This window comes from Perca fluviatilis, chromosome 13 (genome assembly GCF_010015445.1).
Source record: "Perca fluviatilis chromosome 13, GENO_Pfluv_1.0, whole genome shotgun sequence".
In the NCBI taxonomy this organism is placed as follows: Eukaryota; Metazoa; Chordata; class Actinopteri; order Perciformes; family Percidae; genus Perca; species Perca fluviatilis.
Window position 1 is genome coordinate 14,235,358 of NC_053124.1, and position 24,017 is coordinate 14,259,374.

At 40.6% G+C, this 24,017-nt stretch overlaps 3 protein-coding genes and 1 long non-coding RNA gene across 4 annotated transcripts; 3 read left to right on the forward strand and 1 right to left on the reverse strand.

Moving 5' to 3' along the window:
- Positions 1 to 461: 461 nt before the first annotated feature.
- On the reverse strand, positions 462 to 23,972 carry LOC120571873. The gene is made up of 3 exons (XR_005641311.1): positions 23,415 to 23,972; positions 23,194 to 23,262; positions 462 to 1,799 (listed from the first exon to the last, which is right to left on the reverse strand). It is a non-coding gene; the product is annotated as an uncharacterized LOC120571873 (long non-coding RNA).
- On the forward strand, positions 6,009 to 9,053 carry hoxa11a (homeobox A11a). The gene is made up of 2 exons (XM_039820980.1): positions 6,009 to 6,863; positions 7,689 to 9,053. Exons 1-2 carry the CDS (start codon positions 6,203 to 6,205, stop codon positions 7,919 to 7,921), a joined length of 894 nt encoding a protein of 297 aa, XP_039676914.1. The 5' UTR covers positions 6,009 to 6,202; the 3' UTR covers positions 7,922 to 9,053.
- Positions 13,342 to 16,536, forward strand: LOC120571870 (homeobox protein Hox-A10). Its single transcript, XM_039820978.1, has 2 exons — positions 13,342 to 14,568; positions 15,530 to 16,536. The coding sequence occupies exons 1-2, from the start codon at positions 13,704 to 13,706 to the stop codon at positions 15,802 to 15,804; spliced, it is 1,140 nt and encodes a 379-aa protein (XP_039676912.1). The 5' UTR covers positions 13,342 to 13,703; the 3' UTR covers positions 15,805 to 16,536.
- Positions 19,736 to 21,669, forward strand: hoxa9a (homeobox A9a). Its single transcript, XM_039820981.1, has 2 exons — positions 19,736 to 20,610; positions 20,975 to 21,669. Exons 1-2 carry the CDS (start codon positions 20,064 to 20,066, stop codon positions 21,217 to 21,219), a joined length of 792 nt encoding a protein of 263 aa, XP_039676915.1. The 5' UTR covers positions 19,736 to 20,063; the 3' UTR covers positions 21,220 to 21,669.
- Positions 23,973 to 24,017: the final 45 nt, after the last annotated feature.

The window sequence follows — 24,017 nt, forward strand, 5'->3', positions numbered from 1 at the left end:
AATAGGCCTGTTTGATTTCAATTTGGAAAGTGTTTACAAAATGCGGTGGGAATCTGGTTAACTTGAAATGTTTTAAAAAGCCCATATATATTCGTATCCTGTCTAGACAATAGTTTGATATGACATAATTACTGTTTTAGTCCAAAATAAATGGATTCAAGGTCTAATGCCACCCTTTTCTCATGTTTGGGTTTTTTTCCCAAGTAAAATAGATCATTGGTTGAACTAATGTACAATCCGTGAGACTTTTTTTTTTTATAGAGTTAGTTATTGTATGATGATTTGGTGTCCACCCATTTATGATCTATGAATGGAACTAAAATAGCCAGTCGAGATACGTGCATCATTATTTGAGCTTGGATAAAGAAAAGATCAGTGGTAGAAGAAGTGTATTTCAGTATACTCAGATATTTTACTCTACTTAAGTAAAACTAGCAGTACCACAGTGTAGACTTACTCAATTACAAGTTCTGTATCAAAGCTTTATTTTTGTAAAAGTACAAAAAGTATTCAAAACAGCAAAAATATACTTCACGTACCAAGAGTAAAGCACTCATTATGCAGAAAGTTCCAGTTCAGAATAGTACATATTATACTACTGGATTGTAATTATTGATGCATTAATGTTTTCATCACTTTAATGTTGCAGGTAAAGGTGGGACACATTTGAACCTTTATAAAGGCTACTGCTGTGTATCTTGATCTGTAATATGTCAGCATAATTTATTAGTTGATTTATGTTTTGTATTAATAATCTAAATCTGCAAAGTAAGTTGAGCTGTCAATTAAATGTAGTGGAGTAAAAAGTACAATATAAAGTACAAGTACCTCAAAATCTTAAGTAGCCACAGCACTTGAGTAAATGTACTTATTTTACTCCATTTTATGGAAAAGCTGCGTGACAACAGTGATTATACAATAATATTCCGGAGCGAGAAATGTAGGCTAATTCTGCGTTGACGTTTTCGTTGAAGTTGGACGTTCAATCGAATGAACGTGTTAAGCATGAGTCAGGATATACTTGATCTAAATGCTCCAGTTGACGCAGATATATGCTGTGTATTTGACCGTTTACCGAGATTTTCAAACATCCTTAATTAAAAACTGCAAAGGCATCAAATTTTCGAAATTAACTATCAAACTATACTGCGAGCGTCGCATTGGTTTGACCTAAACATTGTCCAAATGTCACGTTAGCACCTGCGACTGAACTATTATTATTTTATATTGTGGGAGATCACATAAGGTCAAATGCAGAGATGCTAAAAACCAACCAAACATCTAGTATTATTTATTTCTTTAAACCATAGCATCCAAGGGAGAAAAACACCCTTTAAACAAAACAGACTCTTCTTTGTTAAAATTATTGAAATTTCTTTTTTGGGCATGCGCACACAGAGGACTGGCATTTAATTGGAAATTCAATTTCTAATTTTTTTGTGTTCAGGGGTTTCTGACGCCGTTTGTACATTGTGGGTTCCGTTTTCAAAATAAGTTGAACCCCTATCACTGTAGTTAAACTTCTTTTTGTCTTTCTTTTCCCTCTAATCTTTTTTCCTTTGTATAATTTCATGTATTCCCCCACTGAAGTCTAGTTTATGTCCTTTTGTCCATGCAGGCCCGCTCCTGCTGACGCCTTGTTTCCCAGGATACCCTCTGCAGGCTGATCCAGCATTGTTAGTCTCCATTGGTGAGTCAGAGGTGCTCCCGTTGACCGTGGAGTTGGTCAGTTTCCCTGCATAGCCTCTGTGTGGTCCGCATCAGTCGTCGCCATCGCTGTCGGCTCACATTCCTGTCACCTGTGGATAAATCAACAGATGTTCGCTAAATCAGGTTCAAATTTACTGATATATATATATATATATATATATATATATATATATATATATATATATATATATATATATATATATATATATATTCCTGCTTGTTCATTTTTTCGCAACTAAGTGCAAAGCTCTGATTGTTTCATATTTCAGTCTGATGGTTTAATAATCTCCCCGCAACTGTATCAGTGTAGTCAGCAGCATAACAGTTTAGCAAGATCATGCACCATTCAAGTTCAAAAACACTTCAAAAAAATATCATGTAAACATGCAAAGGAAAAAAAAGAAAAAGTTAAAAAACGCTTCAATTTAGATTTTTAATGAATGTTTTGTCTGAAAAGTATACACATGTATTAATTAGCTCAGACAACTGTGTTGCGACGTGTGCATTACAAACCTCCATGTTTAATTAAGTTGTATTTTGTGATCTTTTAATGTATGTGTAATAGTGTGTGCATCGAAAGTCAGTTACCACCCGTCTTCTTATTGCATAGCCACTGCCTGTGTAGCCTTTTGCCTCCTGCTCAGCACACTAAAGACGGTGTTCTCATTTCGAGATAAATAATCTAGTCAAAAGATGCTTTGAGGTGCAGGTGTGGTGGCCCATTTTTCGACCATAAAATGAAAACAAATAAAAAAACGGCCTGTAGCTACTAAAGCTCTGGGGCTTTTTTTATTTCACTTGAAGACTTAAACTACAGGAGGTTTCTTTGCAAGACCATGAATGCGCCTATTTAGCCTCCTTTATAGCCTATAGGCCTGCAGTACCTGACGCGGCGTTAAACCTTACTTTCAGATCCTCCCCACACTTGATTGTTTACTTGTTGTCTAAGAAGGTTTTATGGCACACGGATTGTCGCATTCTGTTCCTGACAAAACCACTGGGCTTCTATCACTGTCGAATATGTTGTGTTAATATCGTTTGAGTTTAGGGTTTGGTTTAATCCTAATAGCATTAACCAAATGTGTATCTGTGCGTGCGCGCTCCGAAAACATAGCTAGGGAGTTTCAATTCGAATTATATTTCAGACTCAAGAGATGGTCCATAGCAATACAAAGAAAAGGATTAAAAAGACATACAAGATAAAACCACAACAATTCATGATTTAGTAAAAAACTAAACATTTATATGTAGGATTTCTGTTCAGTGGTTTCTGAACTTTGGATGAGTAACAATAGCAGCTAGGGGCTGGCTAAAGCCTCTATGATGCTGTTCGAACATGTAAGAAAACAGTGTCCCTGTTTACACTGATTCTTTCTATCTCCATATCAAATCTCCTTCATAGTCACTCGTGGTCATTTATTACCAAAAGTCAGTGCATTAATGTTTATCTTTATCTATGTTTCCTGGTTTGTCCCAAATATAAACTGAAAGTCGTCTTTGCCTAAAAGCGCATATTGGACTTATTATAAACCTAAGGTGTTTTAATGAGAACAAGTCTCCCCAATAGTTTGAGTTAGTATCAATGGTTTACTATTTAGAGATACGATCAAACATACACCATGCAGTACATTAGGGCCCTACATCTGTCATGATGCACTATTAGTGTGAAGGTGAAACTTTTCCTCAGCTCAGAGTTACACGATCACATTATCGAACAATCGTGTAACCTTAAGCCGTAAATGCAAAAGCAATTAAAGGAACTCCATCCGGGGCACATAGGGCCCTTTGCTCTCTGTAAAGGACCCTCTCCCTCCCCCGAACTTGAAGTCGACCGTACAGACAAAGCTTTGGCTTTGAGAGATTTTACGCAGCGCCAGACTGCTGTTTTGATGACCAAAAAAACTGCACAAGAAGGATGTCCAGAGGATCAGCACAGAGACTTCCTTTAATACAAAACACATTTGACATAAAATTGGCGTTTTTATGCTTGTCTCTATTTTTAGGATAATTGCCATTTGTTTAGTCAAATGGCTAGAAATAGGCCCATTTATTGTAAGTAGATATCGTACCTTAGTTGTGTACAGACACATGTTTCTATGTCGTTTAAAATCCTCAGCTGCTGACTTTGGGTCCGTGGAGGTGGCGACTTCCTTTCACGCTTGGCCTGTTTTGTGGTGTCTGTCTGGCCGGGGAGAAAAAAACGCAGCAGAATACTATAGCAGCTATAAAAACGCAGGTCTGTACAGAGCTGGCTTTGGTTTTGCATCCTGTGCTCAATTACAGCTTAAAAGCTTCAGCACAAGTCAAAGAATTTGTCTGGATTGACTGAGAGGCGGAGCGTGTGGTCGCACACACTCGAGTTGTTTGTGCCTCTGCAATTTATCCAAATAAAATGGTCTGCAAGCAGGACGGTGGATAGCACATGCTGCATGTCTTTTCCTGTTTTGATTCACTCACAGGGCGTTAGTTGGTGGTTGCACCGTCTTAGTGTGTGTGATATTTTAAGGTTGTGTTTCACATGTGCCATAAGGAGCCCCTTGGATCCCCTGTGCACATCGGGTTGTGAGGCCAGGCCAGCCGCGGCAGTCTTAATCCGAGCTCAGGTCTCTCATTCACAGCACATTAGAGTCAGGTTGCAGCCTTTCCAAATCAAGCTCCACGGTGGCCTCAGAGCAGAGAGCCAGGGAATGTGCACTGGGGCATGTTTACCAAATCAAAGAAATTGATTAATTTAAAAAGATGTATTGTCTTAATTTGCTTTAGTCTCAGTGGAAAGTACAACTGTAATAAAAAATGATTAGCATATTTATGTATGGCAATTTATATCACGACATTAGTCATTCACAATCAGGATTTTAAAATGCATACTCGAAAAATAATGTAGCTTATTTCTAGCTATACATGTGAAATACTGCTGCAGGTATTTTAAAATCCTGCACCAACATGATCCGTTTAGAATAATGTTTTCTCATTGATTGTGTGTGTATGTTGATGGGATTTAAGCATAGGTATAGCCTACATGCGTAATGGGAATACATAGGGGAAAAAATGAAGAAAATAGATGTAATGGAAATTATTATTCATCAAAACGTAAAATTGTCTTGCTTATTTCTGGAATATGTCTTCTTACTGGACGACGAACATTTGAATAGTTGCACTAAAACGTAAACAAATAGCCGTGCGTAAAAGTGGAGCATGCATGAATGTTGCGACTTTTCGAGCTTTATTGGATCCATTAAATGTTCAAATGAGACAAAACAGAACAGTACAATAAGGATGATTCAAAAATAGAATGCATGTAGTATTCTAAAGAGATTGTTACATTTGACTATTGAAGCAGACTATTAGATTATGGATCAATTCTTCAGTGAGCCTCAGGTCTTTACTGAGAAGTATATGTCGGGTTCTTATGATGTTACCCACAAGTAAATTAAAAATATTACAATAAAACATTTTTACAATTTAAAACGCTTGTTTATTGGTGTGAGGTTTTACAAACCACCACAATTTCATTTCTAGGTTTCCCTTATATTTGCATTCTGTTCATTATACATTTTTTGAAACCGTATCCTGTATTTATTTAGTCAAAATGTCAGTTTTGTCTTTGTTATACTGATACTAACACAAGGCTGTAGCCAGTTGAAACATTAGCCGCTACTTTGAACATGACCCTGATAACCAAATGCACACTGGGCCAAATGCTATGTTGTAAACCCACCAAATGATGATGACTAAGAGGTTTCTAAAAGCAGACTTATGAGATAAGGCTGTCTCCTTCCTCGCATTCAGCTCCATGTTATCTATGCAAGTAATGCTGGTTTAGTTGATGTTGTTTTCAGGTAGGATTCGGACAAGTAATCTTGCAGAATCCCTTTATTTTTCGCGCATTGTGTACATCACAAGGAAAACTGAAAAGCTTCAATTACGCACGCAGATAGTGTGGAAAAACACAAAACATCTGGGAAATTGATATCGATATTGTAGCTAAAGCTTCGATTGAAATCCATATTTACTATTTCTTTTAACATCTAGCATGTAATTATAGTTTTCTCTTCTTCGGACTTCTTCGTTGCATGTTAAGGAATTCATTCTTAAGCCGACATGGCGATAAACCACCAATGTCAAGCTTTAGGACACACAGGCATGTCTCTTACACTCCTACACACACTCTTTCTCTTTCCCACACACACACACACACACACACACACACACACACACACACACACACACACACACACACACACACACACACACACACACACACACACACACACACACACACACAGCCTGAAAATCTGTCAATTTCTGCCGCGTGGTCACGTGGCCTCCTCCTCCGTGGAGTGGATGGAGATGGCTCTCCACGTCAGCCTACGTCTCCAAATTTCTGCTTAGCGAACCTGCTTCAAAGAGGCACGGCGCTTCAGAGCCATGTTCAGGGCGGTTATAGAGGAATCAAACCCCAACATAGAGTTATAGTAGAGGGTGAACTACGATGATGGATTTTGACGAAAGGGTCCCCGTCGGATCGAACATGTATTTGCCCAGTTGCACTTACTACGTGTCGGCGGGGGCTGATTTCTCCGGTCTTCCCTCGTTTTTATCCCAGACCCCGTCCACCCGCCCCATGACATACTCCTACTCCTCTAACCTACCACAGGTTCAACCCGTCAGAGAGGTGACGTTCAGGGACTATGCCATTGAAGCGTCCGGTAAATGGCCGCACCGTGGGAACTTGCCCCATGGCTATCCCACCGCGGAGGACATGGTGCACCGGGACTGTCTTTCAGCTCAAAGTGCCGTCGTAGGGGACATGTTTGGTAAAAACAGCCCCGCAGCCGCCGCAGCCGCCTATCACCACCACCACCACCATCATACGAGCGCCGGCTCTTCTGCCACCAATTTCTACGGGAACGTGGGCAGAAATGGCGTGCTGCCACAAGTCTTCGACCAGTTTTACGAAACTGCGTACGGGAACGCGTCGGAAAGCTCCTCGACAAATGGCTACTCAGGGGACAAAACGGCGACCAAGCAGCCCAGCTCTGCGCCGGAGGACGCACCGTCGTGCAGGGATACAGAGGCGAAGGAGCCACGGGATGAGACCAGCAGCCCGGAGTTATCTTCGGGAAACAATGAGGAGAAATCCAGCAGCAGCAGTACGTATTAAAGTCAGCGCATTGGTTAAGAGAGAAAGTTTGCAATACTGCGCGCTGCTGTTAACATTTTTATATGCTGTTTTATAAGCATATAAGGTTTATAGAGGGCCTGTAGACCCCCCACCCCCCAACAAAACTTAGTTATAAACTGCAGGATCACGTGTTTGGAATTGAAATTGGCCGTGAAAGACATGAGGCCGGTGATTTTTCTTTAACACTCCCTGACGTTTCGAAAAAGCTCCCAGTTACGAATGTAAATTCTTACGCAGACCTGTTGGTTCCATGTATTATAACGGTGCTTGTTTCACGGTTTCTTAACGTTAAAAGAGCACTTGCATGTAATGAGGGTTCTGCCTCTGGTTTAAGGTCTAGCACACATGAGCTCCTGTGTTAAAGCCAATCATGGACTCGGTGTTCCCATTTGTAGGCTGCATTTACCCCCTTTATGTGTTCTATAAAACTAATATTTGCATATAAACTGTCTAACGCAACAAGGTCTCTTTTTCCTGTTGCTTTTAGTTGCTTATATTTGAAAGAGCGCTTGTTGTTTTCATTTGCTAGAAAAGGTCAAAGCCCAAGTGTATCGTCTAGCGAACCAGCACGACTGGATTTGAAATCTTTCCAATGTAATATAATATCACTAATAGGCCTATATGACACTTGAAATGTTGAAATATGCTATTAATGCTTTATGTGGAGGAAATCCGCTCAAAGCATAACCTGGGTAACATCCAGGGCGTGTAAATCTTTTTGTAACATAGTCATGGCTTATTTGAAATGTTTATATTTTCTGTGACCGGTACACTTTCTTTTTGTGCCTTCCAGATGGACAGAGGATCCGCAAGAAAAGGTGCCCCTATTCCAAATATCAGATCAGAGAACTTGAAAGAGAATTCTTTTTCAGTGTGTACATTAATAAGGAGAAACGCCTGCAACTGTCCCGGATGCTCAACCTCACCGACCGACAAGTGAAGATTTGGTTTCAGAACCGTCGCATGAAGGAGAAGAAACTGAACAGAGATAGATTACAGTATTATACGTCCAATCCACTGCTTTAGTGGCCAACACAGCACCGTCACAGCTTCCATGGTCCCCTGCTGTGGGACTGACTGCGTTTACAGACAGACTGACTCTCCGGCTGTGTACATAGTGTACCACAATGGCCGCGACAGCAGCAACAACACTGCTCAATGGTTAATTTCAAGTTCGAGGACAACACTATCCTGCGATCTGAAATACCTAAAGACTGAGCATGAATTAAGTCAGTCTGTGGACTTTGATTTCGCTCTTGAGACTGTTTAGAGGAACGTGTAGAAAATGATTTTTCTGTCCACGCCAAGACTATGCTTGCGAGGGCCCTTGTTAATATTAACTCATAGACGCCTTGTTTATTTTCCTTTCACGCGGGCAGAAATTAGCAGTCCCTAATTGACAGACCCAGTGTATTTTGTAATCAAAAGATTTGCTTAACTACATTTCTGTTTTTAAAATTTGAAGTGGTGGATTTCGAATGATGGCGACTATGACTTTAATAACAATCTATATTGGTGTGACCAAATGAGTCCGAACGGATGAGAATATAATGTGTTTCTGTTTTGTGTGCTTATTTATTTTGTAGCCACTCAATTACTATATCCTTTAATTCCACGGTTAAATAGTCAAAGTCCATTATTACAGGCAGGCTATTGGGATTCCGTGTTGAGTCTGGTCTGACCTCAAAACGAGCTTTTCTCGTCTTTCCTGTGGTCTGCAAAATGAGGGCTATACTTATTTATATTTTGCGTATCTCTCAACACCCAAATCTATTTTCTCCTTATTGATTTTTGGAAATTATTAGTGGAGTATTGATAATGCAGGCCAAAACCAGAGAGATAAGCTTGTCCACTGGATCCGTGTGGAGTTGCACTGAGGTACACGCCCAACATATTCACACAGGTATATATACACATCTATATATGCAGCGGGCCTTTTCGGTCTGATATTGATACGCATAACAGAATATTTTTCAGTCATTTTCATTACTCGTGATCCTTTGGTACTTTGGCAGTCTGAAGAAAATAAAAAGCTACATTTTCAAGTGTACTGTCAGGGCAAGGCTGGTCAGGGTCATCGCATTGAATCAATTGCTTGGTATGCCCAAACTATTGTGTATTATACTATATTTCAAATAAAAAACAAATGAAAAGATAATTTAAAAACTATTTCTGCCTGGTCATTGTTCTGTCTGTCTCCCCTTCAAAAGCTTTTCTTTTAAAAACAATGTAGATCTGTAGCCTACATTTGGTGAATATAAATACGCACATGTGAAACATTTTACGCACGCAAAATTAACACATTCAACTTACACTTGCAATAGATTTATCATAATCAGGTGCATTGGAATGCAGCAAACGATTAAAAAACGCTGAACTGCAGCAGAGCTGAGGCCTCGCATGCAAATTATAAACCGTCCAACCTTGTAGAGGCACACACGCAATGCAAACTAAAAATGTTATGTTTATATTTAAGAATAAAAGTTCATAAAATAACAAATTAAACTATCAATTATTGTTAAAGGTTATCAAATAACCTTACACATTTAATTATGGGCTTAGGTAGATTAAATATAGATATTGATAGAAACCAAAAAGAAATTGTATCATTCTTGTGATCTCATTGCTATCCTTGTTGTTTTGCAATCATTTTGAACCCTATCTCTCAATATTTTGAACCATATAAGATAATTTACAACTCTTGCATTCCATCTGAAGGAAATCTGTTCTTGAACCACATTGGATAGCTTACAGATCCACCTTTATCTATCTTCATAGCATTTCACCATGTACACTTGGTTTTCTATACGTTTCTCACTACTTTCTCTCTCTCTGTAGTTTGTATGTGTATGTGCAAGCTGTCATTTCGCTGATTGGCTTTGGAAACACTGCTCCAACAGCAGTCTCCTTTGGCAAGGGTCGCCATATTTGCTGTTGTTATCATTGTGTTAATGGGAGCTAGCCGCAGCGCATTGGCGTTCATATATGACAGTCAAAAGGGCCATAAACGCGGGGAGAGAGGCTGAAGTTTATGGTTGCCTCTCTCTGCCATAGTCCGGCCTTGCGCATCCTTTACTGCGCGCTGGAATTTCGTCCCTAATTACGGGACATCCTCCCCGTTGCCGCAGCAACGCGGCCATAAAAGCTGTCTGAGAGTCTGGGGCATTTGTACAATTGGAGTGCAGTGCAATAAACCGTCTGAGACCCAAGGTTATTAACTGTGTTACCAAGGAGGCGAAAGCAACGACAGGGAGAGGACGGATAGGAAAAGCCTCTGCTTGCCTGCTGCATCGACTTCATTTGAGAGGCTTTTCCCCCTCGTGTGGTTTATCCACCTCGAATCAGTTTAGTGGCGACGGCTGCACTCAGGAATAGACTCTCCTCTACCACTGGGCGGCGATATTGAGACCAATGTCATGACCGAGGATCTTTTCGTCTCAAAGCTCACCTCGAATGCAAGCAGGTAAAAGATGTTGCCAACACAGCCTGGAGCTTGAATAGTTTGGTCTGTTGGAAGAAGAAACCTTCTGTATGTTCAATCCTTAGACTTTGCTCTTGCATGCTATGCCGGTTAGTTTTAGATGGGAGCCGTTTTTGTGTTTAGTTTCCACATTTCTCTTGTGCTCACTGGGCCGTGCGGTAGAGAAAGTCTTCCTGGGGGCCCTAATAAGGCAACACATCTGTGCCAAGCATTCATGCTGCATGTGCTATTCATTTTGCTGAGCTTGAGCTTTTTAATGGTTGAAGTATAGCATGGCCGGCTACATGGAGAGATCAGCAACCCCGTTCTGTTTAACCACAAATGTTTTGGATTTGGGTAGAAGGCTGCCTTAATTATTTAAAATGTATTCAGTTAGTGTCTTAAAATGCAGCCATTAGCAATGGGAGCTGGATACAAAACAAATAATTTCATTTTTCAGATGGTTCTCATGCTAATGGTCACATCTTAAAACCCAGTCTGCAGCTGTCTTGTATGTTCAATCCTCCTTGTCTTCTTTCTCTTCAAAGAATCCGCTAACAACATTTCACGTCCTTCCAAAACACATACGTGCCAAGTGGATAAAAGCTGCTATTAGAAAAGCTGATTTGATTGTGATAGGGCAGCAATCGCGTCTCCTTTTCCTTCCTGTCATAGATACAGCGCTGCACTATGAGGCTATTCGGTGTCAGTCCGAGTGGCTATTCTGGACCCTATTGCGTGTGGACCGAGACTCTTTCTCCTTTGTCTCTTGTGAAAAATAAATGCTTCCGCTGGATGTAATAAAACACCGCATTATTGTTCATAACTGCACTCGGGACGAACATGATACGACTCAAACGGCCTCTTCGGCCACGATTATATGGGCCGGATCAAAGCTAGTGGTCAGAGTAAACTGTTCTGAGGATATAATAGCCGGGCAGCTGTGAAAATGAAGATTTAATAGCTACAATTAATAACTGTAACACAAAGATATCGATAGGCCCCCATGCCAGTACAACACCAAGAAGTGTGTGCAGGCCAAAACAAGTTAATACAGGGCACACATAATTAATTGATGTATTTGGTTTCCTTAGTGGCTCATATGTCCCATCCGGAACAGGCCACTGTGGGGAAGAGTACACAGACTTTCGACCCATTGCTGTTAGTTTGCTGTTAGTTTGTCTTAATTTAGGTCAACATTGTAGCGAATTATTTTGTTTTTTGGCGAATTTACTAAACAGGCTCAAATGCTCGGTGCACGGCCTTTGTCTTTAAACTCCCGCACAGCAGAAAATCCTCTTTACTTTATATACATTTTTTTTACAATGCTTAAAAAAATTGGTATTGTATTCATACACTCATAAATAACTTTCAACCAACTTGTAGTCATTTAGGTAATTTGAAATTTGCGTTTTTTGAGCAGGAGCGATTGACAAATGTCCACCTTCGACGCGCTAAAAATCTAAAGCCAGGGTACATAAATGAGCTGTCAATGTCGGAGCGTTTGAAAACCTAAATGGGTTCAATTTACGAATTTCTCCCAAATTTCCTCATTTCAGTACAACAGGCTGCAAACAAACCCGGGGGCTAGCGGCCACCTGGGTCTGGTAATGGCAAAGCTGGCTGAGATTAACTTCAACCTGGAGAGAGCAATAGAGTACACATGGCCAAGGACACTACAAGATGGAAGGAGAGTTTTATTGTGGATCTTATTGCCCCAAAGTGGACCGACAGGATGACTTGTGTGTGTAAGCTTTATGTCTGCTCGCTGTGGCACATTGTGCCTGTTCCCTGCACAACGCCATGATCAATATTTTGGCAGTTTAACAAATGCATTTTTTTATACTGAGCAATTTGGATATGTTGATGCTTATAAGACAGATACATACAACAAAAATTGCATTTGCTTTGTTCTTGGAGCCTTTGAACAAAAGTACACGGAGGTTTTCACCTTTTTTGTGTGCTATGCGTAAAACCTAGTTGAGTAGAGATTAACTCATTTTCATATCATAAATTAGTGAAAACCCCCGGAAATACATCCATTATTAATACAAATCATAATTTCGAATAGATCTATTAAAACTACTTTTATGTTTTACAGTGAAATGTAAAATAATAAGCGCAAAAGTTTTATATATAGAAAACCTGTGCCTAATGGGCTGTGATAAAGGAAGGGACTGTATATCCTGTTACATATGGTATTTAAATAATTTAACGTTTGAAAGGTGCAGTAATTCGTCTAACATTAAGACAATTATTTGTTGTATAGTCTTTTTTTCGTTACTGTAAGTTGTATTGCTTTTAATGACTAGTAACAAGGGATTGGTTTGCCGTTGTTTACGCACGGGGATAGATTAATTAGTCTTGATGAATTTCACACCATTCAATATGTGTTCAAAATCTTAAATTAAAAATGGTTATGTTTGATGTAATCGAGTCATTTGAGGAATGCAACAGTACAGTTCAACGATGTAAACTTGATATTGACTACTTCAGAGACTTTCCCTGTAGAACAATAAATAAACGCAAATCTAAAAAAGTATGTTTGATATTACACTCTATCTCCAGGCAGGATTAGACTTACCACCTTTACTTTTAGTGCGGAAGAGCTCAGACTGCCTTGAGGCTAAAGGATGCACCATATAAAATGGCTTTTTACCAAGTCATTTCGCCACAGGCGGATTCTACCTACAGTTAAAAACACTTTATTACCTTTAAGTTCCATTGCTTTGTTGTTGTATGTCTTTGTTGGTAAGTTCTGAAGCCCTGTATAATTTTAAAGTTGATTTGCCACCTTAAGGTCGTATTTCCTTAATGTAGACTAGTTTTAGTGCGTTTATAACGACATGAGTTGGATTTTTGTAGATTTGTTTTACTTCCCATCTGTTTTTCTCTTACTTTAGGTTTTAAAAATCTGATACGTCTAACTGTGTTGCACATATTATTGAGCTTTGTGGTAAACATTTGATTTGCATATGGGAAAAGGGCAATCAGTGCTTTAGACATTGTTTAATGAGAGAAGTGATTTGAAAGCTTAAAGTAATCCATTAATGAAATGCTGCTTCTTTTTTCTTTTTTTTAATAAATATGTATTTCTAAACTTTGTATCATGTTGGACCTTGCCCCTTCTAGGGGTAATGGTGGTGCATTAAGGCGAGGTGAGGGAACACATTGATTGCTCTGCTGTCTCCTTTCTCTGCCTCAGCTCCATGATAGATATCGCTCCGGCTGCTGCGTAGCCACGGAGTGGGAGGGACTGCCCATCTTCCAGCATTTCCATTGGTTTTACAGCCCGCACGGTGGAGAGGGGGGTGCCTCTAATCATATCCAGCATGTTTTGCACAAGAAATGTCAGCCAGAAAGGGCTATCTTCTCCCTTCGCCAAAATACACCACAATAATGTCATGTTCGGACAGCCCGTCAGGAAATGCGTTTTTAGTGGATTCTCTGATCAGTGGCCGCACCGAGACCGGCGGAGGTCACTACGCGGGGAGCGCGGTGTGCGTGCCTCATAGCAGCGCTACAGAAGTGCCTTATGGACTACACAACTATGGATACTTCCCAGGTATGGGTAAAAGAAGCGAGATTGGTCCCCCAAACATGGTTTCCGCCTCTGGTGCGTACATGTCCAGCATGGAGATGTGGATGGACGCGCAGAGGTCATGTCGAATGGACCAAGAGCACCCGGTGGGTCCCCAGGTCGCGCCCTGCTCGTTCCCGCAGAATATTAAGGAAGAGAGCACCTACTGTCTGTATGAGCAACCGAAGTGCCCTAAAGCCTCCACCGCCGAAGATCTTACATATTCGAGGTTAACGACAGCCGGCCTCGGCTCGAGTTCTTGTACAGTTACCGATGGCGGCGGCGGGGGCTCAGTGCCTGTGCCGGGCTACTTCCGCTTGTCTCAGACGCACGCACATTCTCATAAACTTTACAACAGCAACGGCCCCCAGCCGAACCCGTCCCATTCTCATTTTGGCCTACACCCCATTGCTCCTGCTCGCTTCCATACGCCACCAACCTCGACTTCTGCTCCAGCCACGGCGCAAGAAAGGAGGAGCACCGTGTCCTCGCCCGTGTCCTCGGGAAACGCAGACCTGCAGCCCCACGCTGCACCGGGGACCGAGGAGGCACGCGAGTCCTCGGATGCAGAAGCCTCCTCAGCTGACGAGACAGAAGAGCATGACAAAGAGAGACCAGCAAAGACCACTAAAGGTAATCAGAGTTCAGCCTAGGTGTGTTCCAGCGCTGTTGTTTTGTTTGCATGCATGGCAGGTATAGGGCTTTTACAGTAAATGGCACCTGTGAAGTTCCATCTTACTGGTTAGACTTGTCAAGTCTAGACACGGAAATGGAAACTTGACATTATAGTATTGTCTTGTGTATTATATAGTATTATAAGTCTTTTGTATCTAAATTGTTATATTATGAGTGCATTAAAAGTGTGCATGAATACACCCCGAAAGATTATGCTTAAAATGGGGAAAAGGCAATTAAAGGGCAAAGCTAGACTTAGTTTAATAAACATTCTTCAGTGTTATAGAAAATGAATGAATTATTTTGAAACGCATAGTCTACATATAATATACTACATTTCAACTACCTATAGCCATTTAACTAGTATTTCCTTTGCACTGCGTAAAATGTAGGCTAGTAAATAGGCCTATATGCATTTGTGTATTTTTATGTACAATATGTCTTTGTATTCTTTTACTCTTTATGATACAAAAACATGTTTTTCCTTTTCACTTAACTGTATAAAATGGTATCCATTTTTTTTTTAAATATACAAACTATTACTGGCGTTTCAACAAGTCTGGTTAGTCTAACAAAGCAGCCATACCACACACACACACACACACACACACACACACACACACACACACACACACACACACACACACACACACACACACACACACACACACACACACACACACACGTTACTGTAATATGTGTATAACACGACCATAAACACAAACACGATCCTAGATAGCCTCTCTCTCACACACACACACACACACACACGCACGCACGCACGCACGCACGCACGCACGCACGCACGCACACACACACACACACACACACACACACACACACACACACACACACACACACACACACACAACCCCCCTTGTTGCAGTGCGTAAAACCATGTATCTGCCATTTTCTTTAGGAGACACAAAAAGTGAAAGCTCGGCAAACTGGCTGACAGCAAAAAGCGGCCGGAAGAAACGCTGTCCATACACCAAGCATCAGACACTGGAGCTGGAGAAGGAGTTCCTCTTCAACATGTACCTGACCAGAGAGCGCCGCCTAGAGATCAGTAAAAGCGTCCACCTGACTGACAGACAGGTTAAAATCTGGTTCCAGAACCGCAGGATGAAATTGAAGAAAATGACGCGGGAAAACAGGATCCGGGAGCTCACCTGTAACTACGGATTTTCATGATGAACAAGGTGATCACATTGAAATAGAAGATAATTGGTGAAATCAATGGCACCCACCCTCTCCAGCCACCCCACCCTTCCTCACCACTCTGTCCACATAATGACTCATTTCACTGTGGGGTATACACTTTCTTTTATTTCCAGACACGCTTAAAGTCGATGCATCGTCCTCTGTGAGCTACTGAGAATAAGAAAAGGAAAAAAATGAATGTTATGAGTTTCTATTTCATTGTTTTCTGATGTTGTGTTTTTGTATTGTCGACCTGTTTCTGTCACTTCTGTCGTACGGTTGGATAGTGTCGTCAGTGGAGTAAAATTAACGCAATTTAAAAAAACACATTAAAGGGTGACTTAAATTGTCCACTTCCCCCCCCCACCGCTGGCTAATATTCTTAATCTAAATTTAGTCAATCAAATATAAATCTATTTTATTTTAATTGGAATTGCATGATTTTAAGTTTTCCTACATTTAATTTTAGTAATTTGAAACCACCCTGGAATAGAATGCCCATGTTATCACAAAGGGAAGACTAATTCATCTTTGACCATTAGATGTAGTTCTACCTTAATATAGACCTATTCTATGTATGAGCTAAATGTACGAGTTGAATCTTTAATCACGTTGAGGATGTTTACACGAAAACGATGTGCAAAGTGAAATAGGAATGTTTTTATTGTATATTTCCGTGTACATATGACATTGTGTTTTTGTGTAATGCTTAATAAATTATCAGCTCGCATTGAGGATTAGCTGCTTGTATTTTGTACTGTGGGTTCATATATTATATTTTTACTCAATCTATTCTACAGAAGCAGAAGAAAAAGGCTTTGTTTGAAATCCAAAACAATATGTGCTCCATCGCTGGAGTCTCACTATTTTTTGTAAACCGACTGACAAATGTTTTTAGAGGCTAATGTAAAGGCCATCGGAAATAATTAAGATATTAGGCTGTAAGCCGCCTAGCTGCATGCCCAGCCGGCTATTGTAGAGTTTTATGACTGGCTGGTATATGAGCTTTCTCCCTCTCCTCTAAGAGCAGCTTCAGTCGTGGGAGAGCCTTTCAGACGGAGAGGAGGCCCGGCTCTCAGCTAGAAATGTGAACTGTACACATACACTGGATAAAACATAATGTTCTGCTTTAGTTGGGAATACTGGGATTAACATTTCTATGGCTGGGTAAGTCTATTTATCATTGTGAATTTGTCCATTTTGCGCCTTGTTGCACCGGCTTCACTATAGTGTGTACAAAACGGTTGTACTTTCTCAATACAGGCAGTTTTTGGACACTTGATGATGGCATTATGATATGGCTGATTGTGTTTCACTTGAGGCCCGGATCGACTGTCAGTGGTTTAGGTAGTTTCATGTTGTTGGGGTCCATTTCTAACTCTGCAACATGAAACTGTCTTAATTGCCGCAGTTCCACACATCGAAACCACAAGGAAAGCAAATCGGGGACATAAAGATGATGGGATTTGATGGAAATTGTAGAGACGTGTTTTGGAAGCATGTTCTGGACCTCCCTGGCTTACAAACCGGGGAGGGGTGGCTGGCTGCTGTGCATATTCTTAACCTGTCTCCTGTAATGTGTTATTTTGACTTCTCTACCTGTCTTTAAAACCCGCGTGGGCATGTGTGCTGAATTTAAACGTGATCAAAGATGAGCTGCAGTATGCGTCGTGAGATTGGGATTAATGGTAAAGCCGTGAGTGTTTTCTGTGAGTAGTAGTGACGCAGACACGCCAGACAAGGCCTCGGTTACGACCACTGCAGTGGAGGGGAAGGGGAAGGTGAATGGGGCAACAGCGACCTCCGTGGGCAATGAGACCGGATGCTTCCGCTGCGCAATAGTGGCTCAGACAAAAGGAGGGGAAGGGCTTTATGGCGATATTTAGATCCGCCAGACAGGCTGTTATCTGCAGAGGCAAAAGAAGTGAATAGCCCCTGCGGTAAACTGGGTGAAAAAACACCCTGATTTAGGTTTACAGCCTGAGAGCCATTGGCACAGTGGCGTCTTTTCCTCATCTGAAGGTGTTTGTCTATTCTAACTTTTAGTGCACAAATAGGCGCACAGCCGCTCCTTTCCCCCTTCGGCTTGTTTGATGTCTGTTGGCCAAATAATGTGAAACTACCAGTGAGGTGATAGCTTGGAAGCAATGCACATTTTTTTTCCTGTGCTCCTCTTCTAAATGTAAGAGCAGAGTGCAGAGAATTCCTGCGTGTTGAATTGCCTGTGGCCTTGTGGGGTGTTGGCCAAGCTCTCCGTTTATTTGCTAGTAATAAATAAAATACGCAGCGTAATGTGCGAGAACTCAAGGTTGCTGCTTTTTAGACGTGATATGCAATGTGGGTTTATTTAGGATGTTCTGGACGTTACACAGCTACCCGAATTTGTGAAAATCTAACTTAATATAGTTTAAGGTTTTAGAGTGTTTCTGTAATATTCATACATTCTACGTTTTTTTGTGAATATTGTGTTTCATCAATACATTTTCAACTAAATGGATTATGTGCCAGTTTAAGATTAGAATTTCAAGAAATAAAAAGGGAACATTTATGCATTTATTAAATTATTGTAATGTTAACGCGTATGAGGCAATTTTCTAACTGTTTATTAATTCATTACATTTATTTGTAACAGTTATAATATCAATCTCCACCACATAGCCTATATTTTTAATGTGCTGTTGTCTCCTGGTGTTCGCAACTGCTCGCACCATTTAACTTTAAAAGAAGGAAACCACAAGTACCACATTACGCATATTTTTAGCTCTATTTAAGTGTAACGTTACACCGATACACTGGCTAGCAGGCATTAGAGTTAATTTGTTAATGGCGGTGATGATGGCAACATATAAGCACATACAAGTGATAATGGGTGTAAATAAAAAAACGTTTAAAATAGTGGTTTAAGGAGAAAACCGGGACCCGCCAATAATGTTATTTCGAAAATATTTAATAAATATTCCATCGTGAGTCAGTTCGGTGGAAAATAACACCTTCAGTTTTCCTTGCTCGTTTTTTCTGTAGACTAATTCTATATGTGTTTTCCATTTTTGTGAGCATGTTGTAACCCACCTATTACTTTATGTCATAATATGCAGCCATAAGTTATCCTGTACATGTTAATTGTATTTGTTATAGACCAATGCTTTTACACCGTAATTAAAATCAAACTAATATTAGTCTGTAATTGCAACTAACAAGCCAAACTTGGACCTGAAATAGTCCTGTTTCTTCTTTCTTTTTGCTATCTAATTAAAAATAAAATCTTAATTCATTAAGAAATATTCTCATGTTTATTGACTTCTTTTTAACTATAAGAAATGCAGGCTACATAGTCCTGTAATGTGGATTATTAGATTTTAGCCCCAACATATTGGCTACACTGATTTGAGTTATCCTTGTCTAAATTACGAAATGTGGTTATTATAGAAAAATAATACCATGCATTATGGTTAATGTTTAAAGTTGTTAAATCAGCACAGGCCCACAAACAATAGTTATATAAACTAAAAATGACTATTTTCTCCTAGTAGATATGACCCTCACATCTGTTGGTGCGTTTGTCTGTAAAATGTTTGATTAAAGCTGAACAAAGGAAAATATACGGACACTGGAAGATGTCTGATACAGCTAAAACAAAATAAAAAGAATGTAATTTGTATAGCTGCTGTTTGAGATCCAGAAATAGTTTCAGCTTTGAGCTGCTAAGTTTCTTTAACATAGTGCTGGTTAAAATGTGTTTTGGTGAACAGCAATGGCAGGGTGCTTACGTGTCCTATAAAGTAGCTCGTAAAATAAGGCCTCCAAAAACATACTGTATCGTTTTGGATACCAAGAAGGGAATTTCTTCAAAACAGTAGGTTAAGATACTGTAAAATATTTTTAACATTCATATTTTCGTCTCATAGAAAACAGATCCAACTCATATCTTGATAATTCTTAGCTTTAATAGTAGAGGTTGTTATAGGAGAGCGGGTGAGTATTTAATGACCAGAGGGATTGATTTATCCTTTATTGTTCAGCCTTTATGATCACGTGCGTCTTGCTACCCAATGGCATGGCAGCCTGTCTCCCCATTACTAGCCCACTGTAGTTCTCTGTGGGGCCGAGTTGCTACTTGATTTCTCCACATTGTTATTTTGTGAGGCTGGGTTTACTGCGTGTGTGTGTGTGTGTGTGGTATGTGTGCGCGTTTTACTTTTGCATGTATCTGTTGTATGGCTGCGTACATGTGAACGTCTAATTTTCCTGCCATGTCGACATCCGGAACACTGACTAGTTACTACGTTGATTCCCTCATTCTGCCCGAGAGCGAGGAGCTCTCTGTGCCGAGATACCCCTCCGGTCCTGGGCTCCAGCACCCCAGACAGCCCGCCTCCATTAGCGACCACAGCGAGCATGGGACCTGTGCATTTCCGTCCAAACCTCCGGTATTCGGGCCATCATGGAGCCACGTCCCTGCTCAGTTCCCAGGCACCGTATCGTCTATGTATCATCACCACTATCCCCAAGGCTCGGTCGGGGCAGATACAGATGGCCGCTACCAGTCGTGGCTGCTGGAGCCTATGTCCGGTTCCCTGCCCATGGCCGGATTACCGACGACCCATCATTACGGAATCAAACCGGAGAGTCTGGGGACGCGAGCTGACGGCGCTCTGCCCAGCTCCCACACGGCGTTACTACTCTCTGATTACGCCAACGGAACAGTAGCGACGGCATCACCGGTGGAAAAGGACGCACTGTCCAGCCAGGCAGGGGACACGAGCGGGGAAGGTGAAGAGAAACCGGGCCTTGATCCAAGTAAGTCGCTACAGAGTCCTTTAGTCTACTATTTATACCACTTAAAGCTGTGAGGATTGGGGTGCGTGATGGGGGTGCGCGTCTGAACAGATGCCATTCTGAACGTGCCATTTCCTTATGGGGACTGTTAATGGCCCAGCTCCCATTGCTATATTAGATAACCTTTTGCAGCGTTTAAAGTGAACCTGAGCTGGGAGAAATAGGGGGACGTTTTATTTGGATGTAGCTGCGGTAATACATTTGTAGCCTTTTTCTTCTCATCAGAATAAGGACTTTTTTCTGAGGCAAATTATGAGAGATGTTGTTTTTGCATTTGGTCACTCGGAACCGGGCCCTCACCAATGTCGCACCCCACTCTTTCCAGATAACCCAGTGTCCAACTGGCTCCACGCGAGTGCCACGAGAAAAAAACGCTGTCCGTACACCAAACACCAGATCCTGGAGCTGGAGAAAGAGTTCCTCTTTAACACCTACCTGACCAGGGACCGTAGGTACGAGGTGGCGAGGCTGTTAAACCTCACCGAGAGACAGGTTAAAATCTGGTTCCAGAACCGCAGGATGAAGATGAAGAAATTTAATAAAGACGGCGCACCGAAAGAGAGTGACTGAACCGTACAGTATTTAGGCTGTTAGCGAGCTTTGTGTGTGGAAGCTCTTAACTCTGCTGGACCTTGTTTTTAAACGTCTTTGTCTTATTGTTCCATATAAAAAAAAGTTATAAAAGCTATTAGGCTTATTTGTCTTGTAAAAAAAAAAAGCATGTTGGGCTTCAGTTTGATGCGACTACCTTTATATTGCACAATTTTAACGGTGCCCACTCGTTTTGTATTTGTTATTTTCTTATGTTGATTTTAATTAATACCTCGTTAAAGTGTATCAGTTGGCCTGGTCCCTGTGCTTGTTAGTGTATTGATGTTTCTAGCTGTGCGTGTTCTGGTTTGTAGTTATATTTGTTATCTATCTCAGAGTCACCTGAACGTATAGTTTGTAAAATGTATTATTTTTTATTGTTGTTTATCCCTTACTGCTTAGAACTATGACTGATGACCGTGAGTTTGAATTAACTGACTGATGAGAAATATTAGATTTTAGATTTTTTTTGCTTAAAAAAACCCCTCAAAAAAAAAAAAAATATATAAACTATATCACATGGTGTGACACGATTGACTACCTATGTCTTTCAACTACCTACAATAACCTATTTTTTTCTCGATGGCGGATTATAGTAGATTTGCTTGCATTAGATGCTGAATTTCAGGGAGTAACATTTTGAAAGTACATGTTTGTTAGTGAGAGGAAATTAAATAAAACACTGTAGGCTACTTATTAAATACCTCACGGTCTGCTGACCGTCTGACCTTTGGTTCACAAATGTAATTTGTACTTTATTTATTAAATAAAACAAATTATATCTGCGAATGCATATGCACGTTACATTCTTATTTCACTGCGGCCTCACATCGTAATGAATTACGTTTTTAATTCTTGCTGCACAAAAAAGGTGCTTCTTTGCACTGCAGAACATATGAAGGTTACTGGTGTCAACGAACACACACACACACACACACACAACACACACACAAAAAAAAAAAAAAAAAAAAAAAAACAAAAAAAAACACACACACACAATACATAACAAATATATTTTGATAATTTAACAATTAATTAATTGAACATTAGTGGAAGTCAACACATTTTTTACAGGATTCTCAAGCATTTCTTTCCAATTAAAACCCAGACACCTATAGGTGAATATTTTTTTTTTTTTTTTTTTTTTTATGTTGTTCTGTGTTCTGTGATGGTATATTTATGGCAGAGATGTTAGCTAGCTAAGTATACAAAACAAAAAAACGCTTGACAGCTGAAGCCCAAAATAATGCAGCCAAAATGCTTCTGCCTGTTCAGCTCAGATCAAATGACAAGCCCAGTCAACCTAAAGCTCCGCGCCATGCGCAATAACCAGTTTATAAAATTTGATTTAGTGGATAAATATAATGAAATATAGCAGCCCCACGAATTTTGGATTTGTAACGCAAGCAGAGTCTTTCCCAAATCTTTTAGAGAAGAGGTGTAAAATATGACCTCTGCGTTTGTAAGGCTGGTTCAAGTCTCTGCATATTGGAGAAAATATTTTACACAAGGAATATATGAGGAGCAACAAATCCACTGTTGCTGCAGAGCTGCTAAGTCTGATGGTCGATCAGAGACAAGCACGGCTCAGATACACCGGGTTATTTAGTTCTCATTAAAAGCTACACACAAACGGATAGATTATTGTAGTTAGAAGATAACTCGGACTTTAGTCTAACTGGGAGTGCTGTTGTGACGCGTTAGGGGACGCAGATGGACCCAAACTTCAAAGACTCGACCAGAGACAGTGCAATAAAACGCCTGGTCTGCTATACTGTCTGGCATTCCAGTTTTAATGGCTTTATGGCCGTCCAGACACAATTAGGCCGTTTCCAGAATGGCACCCATTTGTTTTTTCTTCTCTTTCTGTGGGGCTACGCTGCTGGACAAAAGGCAGAGCGGAAATGATCAGCTTTATTGGATTCTGCCCCGACGGGGACGCGCAGAACTCACGGTCATTTGGAGCGATCCTTTGTTTCTACCTGGGAACCTTCCGCCCTCTGCTCCTTTGCTGGGCCCGTCCTAAAGGAGAAGGAGCAATAAAGCCAGCAGCTAGCTTCAAACGCAGTGGTAGGCCTTTAGATGCATGATGCTTTTTCAAAATACATCTGGACAAGTCTGTTAAAAGACATCAGCGCTTTGCTTAAAATCACAACGAAGAAACATAACGTTACCTTTTGAGCGTCATGTCTCTTACTTGTATCTTGCATTTTATTCCGGATTGCAGTAGAAAGAGAAAACGCCTGCGCACTGCTGCCTCCCCACCCTGCAGTGCCTTCAAGTCACCAGAGGGTGGCGACACTGTTCCACAACATCACCCCACCACTTTAAACACTCCTCCCTAATGAACCTCACTGGGGAACAAACTGTAGTAACATTTTTAAGAGTCCAGCTAAATAATTTCACACCTTTTTACAGTGTCTCGGTGCAGAAGCTGCTTCTCCAGCCTGCGGCTCTGCGGGACGAATGAGTACTGCTTCTGCCTTCACAGTCGCTCTCTGTTTAATGGTTTTCTTACTCTCATGTTTTTATACGGCTTTATAGACGCAAAGTATTCGGAACTTAGTTAATTTGTTTGATAGCAGGGTTATTAAGACTAACGTAAAATATGTGCAGTGTTCCTCATTGCATTTATTAATGTAGATTTAAATTTTCTAACTAAGATATATATATAAGTTAGGCTTATAAGCAAAACACAGTCGGCTGACAATAGTTTTCCATGTTCAGAAATATTGTAAGGAATTAAGGGCTTATTATTATTATTTTATTATTATTAT

Bases quoted from the DNA above. Each gene is read 5' to 3' on its own strand.
- hoxa9a (XM_039820981.1), top strand. From the start codon at position 20,064: ATGTCGACATCCGGAACACTGACTAGTTACTACGTTGATTCCCTCATT. The intron at 20,611-20,974 runs GTAAGTCGCTAC...CACTCTTTCCAG, and splicing joins GAAACCGGGCCTTGATCCAA to ATAACCCAGTGTCCAACTGG.
- hoxa11a (XM_039820980.1), top strand. From the start codon at position 6,203: ATGATGGATTTTGACGAAAGGGTCCCCGTCGGATCGAACATGTATTTG. The intron at 6,864-7,688 runs GTACGTATTAAA...TGTGCCTTCCAG, and splicing joins GGAGAAATCCAGCAGCAGCA to ATGGACAGAGGATCCGCAAG.
- LOC120571870 (XM_039820978.1), top strand. From the start codon at position 13,704: ATGTCAGCCAGAAAGGGCTATCTTCTCCCTTCGCCAAAATACACCACA. The intron at 14,569-15,529 runs GTAATCAGAGTT...CATTTTCTTTAG, and splicing joins ACCAGCAAAGACCACTAAAG to GAGACACAAAAAGTGAAAGC.